The sequence below is a fragment of the Anomaloglossus baeobatrachus genome, chromosome 4 (genome assembly GCF_048569485.1).
Source record: "Anomaloglossus baeobatrachus isolate aAnoBae1 chromosome 4, aAnoBae1.hap1, whole genome shotgun sequence".
NCBI lineage: Eukaryota > Metazoa > Chordata > Amphibia > Anura > Aromobatidae > Anomaloglossus > Anomaloglossus baeobatrachus.
This window is the reverse complement of record NC_134356.1, coordinates 688,288,161-688,296,043: the sequence shown is the minus strand read 5'-3', so window position 1 is coordinate 688,296,043 and position 7,883 is coordinate 688,288,161. Positions and strand designations below refer to the sequence as shown.

General features: G+C 39.4%; 1 protein-coding gene across 1 annotated transcript; it reads left to right on the top strand.

Moving 5' to 3' along the window:
* Positions 1–1,989: 1,989 nt before the first annotated feature.
* Positions 1,990–4,424, top strand: LOC142302896 (olfactory receptor 10A7-like). The gene is made up of 2 exons (XM_075344002.1): positions 1,990–2,154; positions 3,432–4,424. Exons 1-2 carry the CDS (start codon positions 1,990–1,992, stop codon positions 4,422–4,424), a joined length of 1,158 nt encoding a protein of 385 aa, XP_075200117.1.
* Positions 4,425–7,883: the final 3,459 nt, after the last annotated feature.

Genomic DNA, 7,883 nt, shown 5'->3' with positions numbered 1-7,883 from the left:
TTTTTGCCTTCCTCTGGATCAACATGTTAGGCTACGGGTTGAACTAGATGGACTTAGAGTCTCCCTTCAACCTTAAAAACTATGATACTATGATACTATGATACCTCCTCGTCCTCTGGACAGGGGATGTGAAATCCTTTGAGAACCTTGTAACGCATATTAATAACAACACACTGGGCCTCAGGTTTACATATGAAGTCGGAAGAGAGGCTTAACTTTTGGATATTTCCATTAATAAAAATCAGGATGGCTCACTCGGGAAAACAATATTTCATAAATCCACTGTCACAAACAACTTCCTCAGATGGGAAAGTTACCATTTACACTGCGCTTCGCAGAGGTATCCCAAAGGGACAGTTCCTTCATATTAGAAGAAACTGTTTCTCCCTACGTTACTTCCATTACCCGGCAGAGCATTGCATTGCATTGTGTCTTATATCTAGGTGGCCTGAAGTTAGTGAATTTTAACATTGTGGTAACATCCCCTGATGAACCCCAGATAAAGTGGGGGAAACGCGTCGGGATTCTTCTGGGAGTTCACTCTCCAGCAAGATAAGTTTACCCTTATTGGGACTTTTTTTGCTTACGGGCCCGCAATAAATCTGTTGGTCATGTGGACTAACTAGGATTATTAAATAAGTAATTCAGACCTTTTTTGTATATCCCTAAATGGGAGTCTGTGTATAGGTTGTCCCAATTGGGAACCGTATATATACTGTATGACCAACAACGATACGTTTATTAATAACCCTTATACTGACCATGCACAATGTGTGATTGAACAACTCTGACTTCAGCCCAACCTGCACCTTTGGGGTATGGGTCGTTATTTGACACACTGCTAAGTATAGGGTTTTAAGGGATAGCCGACGTTGAGCAGGGGCGCCCAAAACATTATGACGTATTAACCTCCGCGGCTAGGAAGGAGTGAGACCAGGGAATTGTATCCTAGCTCTATTAACTAATATTTTAATAATATCTTAAAAAATCAACAATTCTAAACCGGGCTATCCCTCACACTAGATCGATAACCCTATCAGAGTGTATTTGCCTTTGCACGACTTTTGCTGTGTGCTCACTGACTGATATAGCTATTTATGATACTATGATCTATGGCTTGATTAGATTATTTTAATTTTTGGTAATAAAAACTGTGCTTTCGAGAAATATTCTTCAGCCATTGTGGTCCACCCTGGGTTTGGGGTGGACCCAGGTTATAAAAGAGGCTGGAGACAACATGGAGGTGTGCAGTCTTCTTGTGTCATTGCTTTGTGCACACCTTCATGCACTGAGTCTCTTTGCGGCCATAACCACTAGTTCTGAAAGTGGTAGGTTGGGTTAGGCGAACTGTGCCTGTCACGCCAGGAATCGTGGCTCGGCACATCAGAGTCAGGCGCCGTGCTTCCCTCCTGCGGTTCCAGTCTTGCTGTGCTGCCCAGTGGAGTTAACTGGGTTGCGGCTGCTGCACCACCTGTCTGGTTGTGCCCCCTATGCACACAGACAGCGTACCCCAGGACACCTGTGGTGTTAACAAGGAGTTCCTGGGCTGGGTGTGTGCACCCTGTTCCCCTCATATTGGCTTGCCGGTCAATGCTACTGGTGTCACCTTCTGGCCTGACGTGTCCTTCACACATGTGACCAGTCGAGAGGTCACCAGAAATGCTAATCGGAGGACCGCTCGGCCTGATGTGTCCTACACATGTGGCCGACAGGGCGCTTTCGCGTTAGTCTTCTGGTCAACGCTACCTGGTCACCACTCGGTCTAACGTGTCCCTACCCAGGTTTCCTGGGTTTCCTCAGAGCCACCCTGCTCTGTATTCTCTGTCTAACCTTCGGGTTGCCAGCAGCTCCTTTTCTATCTGGGAGCACGGTGGACCCCGACTCGTGTTTGGGAATACACATCCTTATCCTAATCCTCCAGTCCCCTGTAACACTAGAAATGAGACCAGAATTCAACTATTTTGATATATACCATGTTTAGAGACTAAAATGCACTACCTATCACCCCAACAATGCCATACCAATGCCACATCAAGAAAGGAGAACAGAAAGAGAAGAAAACTGTTTGAGGACTTGAAAACTGAAATTGTTGAAAATAAACGATTTCAAGGTTTCAAGTCCATGTCCAAAGATCTTGATATTCTTTTGTCCACGGTGCAAATATAGTCAAGATGTTTACAACCCAAGGGTGCATTCATGTCAGTGTGAACTATCTGTTCACATCTGAATAAAATGAAATGCTAAGCAGGAGATCCAGGAGGACCCCACTGCAGACACACACACATAAAAAATTTGCAAAAAGAAGAGTAGTCCAAAATTAGAGATGAGAAGTGTATGAACCTTATTGAGGGCTATAGGAAGTGATTGACTGCAGTTATTTATTCCAAAGGGTTTGTAACCAAATATTAAGTTGAGTGTGCCAACAATTTTGTCCGACACTTTTTGAGTGTTTTGTGTAAAATTATGTCCAGTTTGACTTTTTTATGTTTTATGCATAACAATTATAAAATATAATGATAATGTTAAGACTAGACCCCAGATAAATAAGGTCTCAATAGAAAAGCGTTACATAGAATCTCAGAGGACAATTGTGTTTCTCCCTTTGGAATGAGCAAGTATTAGATGCTCTATAAATGTAGCAGGACAATTGCTGGATACATTGTTAAATGACTGTTGTACTAACTTAACCTTTCTACTGTTATATTGTTTCTGAATATGTTTATTGTTTTATTTATGTATTTCTTAACAAATAATTATATTAATCTAAGACTAAATAAATATATCAAATGGACATACACATGGGTAACTTAGAAGTAGCTCATGTGAGTGTAATCTTTTTTACTACTAATGGATAAAAGTTAATTTTATTTCTTTGTTTTCTTTGCTTAGTAAGATGAATGTGTTGCTTACTTTCACTTACATTGATATTTTACTATCCATGTTTTGATGTACTATCTCTTTGTTGAAGAATCTGACCTAAAATATGTATGTAACCTAAAAAGATAATGTAAAGACCGAAGCCACAATACAGTAAAAGACTTCATGGATTTAGCAGCTCTGATGATGACTAATGTTAATTTATTAATAATAACAATGCTACAACTAATAATAATAATAATAATAATAATAATAATAATAATAATAATAATGTACTACATACTACTATGTTAATTTATTAATAATAACAATGCTACAACTAATAATAATAATAATAATTATTAGTATTATTATTATTATTATTATTATTTCATAAATGTAGCATATTTTATTACTAAATATTATTAAAATTAATAACTACAATTTTTAATAATATAGTAATTAGAAATGTTTGCAGAAAAATCATATGCAATATTTTTTATATTCTCACAGTTTTCTAGGTTAAAGCTTTGATAACTATTTTCCCAATTTGTCATTGTTTTTCTTTTTTTCAGACCGCACTTGGAAATAATGTCACCTCAGTTATTCTTCTGGGATTTTCAAATCTTCAACATTTCAAGATCCCGTTCTTCTTATTGCTGCTTTTCATTTACTGGGCAACTATTTCTGGGAATTTGTTGACCATTGCTCTATTTCTTCTTAGTAAATCCCTCCAGTCCCCCATGTACTTCTTCATTACCCAGCTGTCGTTGTGTGACATCTTGCTGACTACAGACATTGTCCCCACGCTTCTTCTTACTGTACTGTATGGGGGAAGCTCGGTGACTCTCATCGGTTGCATTCTCCAGTTTTCTTTCCTTGTTCTGTTGGAGTCTTCAGAATGTCTTCTACTGTCAGTAATGTCCTATGACCGATATCTGGCCATCTGTAACCCCCTCCGATATAACTCCATCATGAATCACACGTTTTGTTCGGTATCTGTAACTATTATTTGGTTTGTTGGTATTATAGTGATGTTGATGTATATGATCTCGATGTATAATCTCTATTATTGTGGACCACATATTATTGACCATTTCTACTGTGACTTAGAACCTATTTTGCAGCTCTCCTGCTCTGATACATCCATATTTCATATACAGATACTTATTGTTGGTGTTTTCAATGTATTTTTTCCTTTTATAATAATTGTGCTGTCCTATGTGTACATTGCCATCACCATACTGAAGATTCCATCCACCACCGGTAGACATAAAGCCTTCTCCACCTGCAGCTCCCATCTCATTGTGGTTTCCATGCTTTACGGGACATTGATAATTGTTTATATGTTTCCAACAAAAGAACAAACCCTGACCCTGAGCAAAGTCTTATCTTTGACGTATACCATGTTGACCCCAATGCTTAACCCCATTATATACACTCTGAGGAACAAAGACTTTAAAAAAATTATTTATAAACTTAAACTTGTCCAGTATTTAGGAGAGAGAAGAAGGTTTCTACTGGACTTTGTAATAGTCTTGTTCAGCCAAGGCCAGAAGCATAGCTAACAGGTTATAAGCCCCGGAAAAAAATGTTTTGCCTGATAGGAGCAGATCAATAAATGTGTAATTGTGGTCTTCTGACCCTAATGCTTAGAAAACAAGATGGCAATTTGTTGTAAAACTACTAACAGGATTATACTACAAGTAGTAGACTGTAGTACATGGAACATGGCTGAAAGGAGAAGAAAAGCTGCAGTCGGGAGGAGGAAATATAATTGCACCTTTTATTTTTTGGGATCGTAGATGTCACCAATTGGTGTAAATCGCTCAAATCATTTGAAACCTGAGTCCATAGCAGGCCTTTGAATTAATGGTATAATTTCAGGCATTGATAAAATAATGCGGTGAGGGGTGTACAGGGGTCTACTGGCTTTGGACCCTGGTGGCAATTTTGACTAATGCATCCTTCATATTACTGATTGAAGCTGATCAGCAGGAATTGAGTAAAGACCTCAAACGTTTAACTCATAAAGCTATACCATTATAACGATCTCTGCAAGCATTTAACATGTCCAAACAATACGTTCCTTCCCCTTATCAGTTTATGGTTTCTTTAGGTTGGGATCGCAGGTACATGTCAGGCAGGTATTACAGTTGATACAAACTAATAAACAGTCTGCGAAACTTCAAAGATGTGTATTTGTCATACATGAAGTGCACATTTTGGGAAACTTTGTTTTGTCATCAGGTATCTGGATACACCTTGATTAAGCCCACACTGTATGATAGGGGTTTCCTCCCCAGAGTTTCCCTGGGGAAGAAAGTTCTGAAAATATCATTCCTATTTTGCAAAATGGAGTGCTTGTTTCCACTGTGTGACCTGATCCTGAGCGTGAGCTGGTAAAGTTTCAGGGGGATGCCCCTGCTGCAAGGTAAAGGGGGATTCCCCGACTGCTAAATTTAGGGGTGGCATCCCTACCACCAAGGGTCAGGGGGACTCCTCTGCTGCCTGTCCTACAGAAAAATTATTTTTATTTTTAAATTTGCATCTTAAATCGTTAGTTAAACATCATAACTCGGTTCTTGCATGAAAGTCAATTAGTAAAGCAACTTGGGACCACATTTTTTGTCATTTTTGGTGGCCAGGGTTATACCAGGATGTGGCTGACCTTGTGTTTACCGGTAATATTTTTGTGCACATTAAGACTCCGCATATTAGTCCATAGGTTTTTCCTACCTTTTAAACAAATGGCTGATAAAAAACATTTGCCAGGTCCAGACCTGTGTGTGAATGACTATGTGTAGTTATCTACCAGAAATGTAAGATTAACAGTTCCTTCTTGGAATCTGGGTCCTAGATTAATTGGTCCCTACAAAATTATTGCCGTCATTAACCCGGTGGCTTTTCACATTGAGTTACCTCAAGCTCTCAAAAGCCATAATGTATTTCATTCGTCATTGCTTAAACTATATGTTGCGTCTTCCGAACTGTCACCCTTGCCACATCCTCCAGTCACTGTTGATGGTAATTTGGAATTTCAGGGAGCATGAATTGTTGGTTCTCGGCTTCTTCACTGCTCTTTTCAGTATCTGATACACTGGAAGGCTTATGATCCTCAGAAGAGAATGTTGGTTCCAGCATCTGAAGTAAATACCAGTAGCTTAGTACATTCCTTCCATGCATCTCATCTGAATGAACCTGGTCCCGAGGCCTCTCATAAAATAGAGGGTATATTCAGAGGTGTCTTGCTTTCGGCTATACACCATTGCAGTATCTGTGACTAACCTCTTAAGGACTGAGACACTTTGCATGTTAAGGACCAAGCCTCATTTTTTAAATCTGCCCAATGTCAATGTGATAGTTAATAACTCTGGAATGCTTCAATGGATCCTAATGATTATGATTTTTTTTTGTGATATATTGTACTTCATGATAGTGGTAAATATGGTCGATATTATTTGTGTTTATTTATAAAATTATAAACAATTTGCCAAAAACGTAGACAATTGTACAATTTTTAAAATGTAAATGTTTATGCCCTTAATTCCAGAGAGATAAACTGCACAAAATAGTTAATTAGTAACATTTTCCACATGTTACTTTAAATCAGCGAGACAAGGAAAAAGGGTTTTGTCCAGCTCACCTGCTCAATGGAGATCATTAAACTTTGGTCCGTGCACGGAAGGAAAATCCAGGAAAATTCCAGCAATCCAGCCCAATGATGTTGGGCTGATGTTGACCCTGTAATGGACTTTTTAACATGACTTAAAAAATAAAAATTTGTATATTTTATAGAAAATATTCTTTGGACTGTATTGCAGGAATTTTCCTGGATTTTCCTACTTTACTACTTTAAGTCAGCACAATTTTTGAAACATAATTTTCTTTTCATAAAAAGTTAGAAGAGTTAAAATTTTATCAGCAATTTCTCATTTTTCCAACAAAATGTACAAAACCATTTTTAGGGACCACATCACATTTGAAGTGACTTTGAGGGGTCTTTTTAACCAAAAATATCCAAATGTGACACTATTCTGAAAACTGCACCCCTCAAACTACTTAAAACCCCATTCAAGAAGTTAACTAATAGGTATGATCGAATACCTCAAATATTCGGCTTTGCGAATATCCGACGAATAGGTCGCCGCTATGCAAATATTCGATGCACAATGTAAAGGCCGCTTTACACGCTGCGATATTGTGACCGATATCGCTAGCATGGGTACCCGCCCCCATCGGTTGTGCGACATGGGCATATCGCTGCTTGTGGCACACAACATCGCCCAGACCCATCACACTACTTACCTGCCCTGCAACGTCGCTGTGACCGGCGAAACGCCTCCTTTCTAAGGGGGCACTTTGTTCAGCATCACAGCAACGTCACAGCTGCGTCACTGAACCGGCGCCCAATAGAAGCGGAGGGGCGGAGATGAGCGGGACGAACATCCCGCCCACCTTCTTCCTTTCGCATTGCGGGTGGGAGGCAGGTAAGGAGAGGTTCCTCGTTCCTGCGGTGTCACATGTACCGATGTGTGCTGCTGCAGGAACGAGGAACAACTTTGTTACTGCTGCAACAACGATATTTGAGAATGGACCCCCATGTCACCGATGAGCGATTTTGCACGTTTTTGCAACGATGCAAAATCGCTCAAAGGTGTCACATGCAATGGCATCGCTAAAGCGACCGGATGTGCGTCACAAATTCCGTGACCCCAATGAGATCGCTTGAGCGATGTCACAGCGTGTAAAGCGGCCTTAAGTCTATGGGAAGCCCGAATAGTTCCGAATAATTGTTATTCGGGTTTCCCATAGACTTACATTGCGCATCGAATATTCGCGAATAGTTGAATAGCGGCTATTTATTCAGCAAATATTCGCAAAGCCGAATATTTGAGGTATTTGATCATCCCTATTTACTAACCCTTTTGGTGCTTCACAGCAAATATGACAATGCGGAAGGAAAAAAAATGAAACCTGGTAATTTAGCCTCATATGTAGCATTTTAACAAAGGTAACAAAAGAAA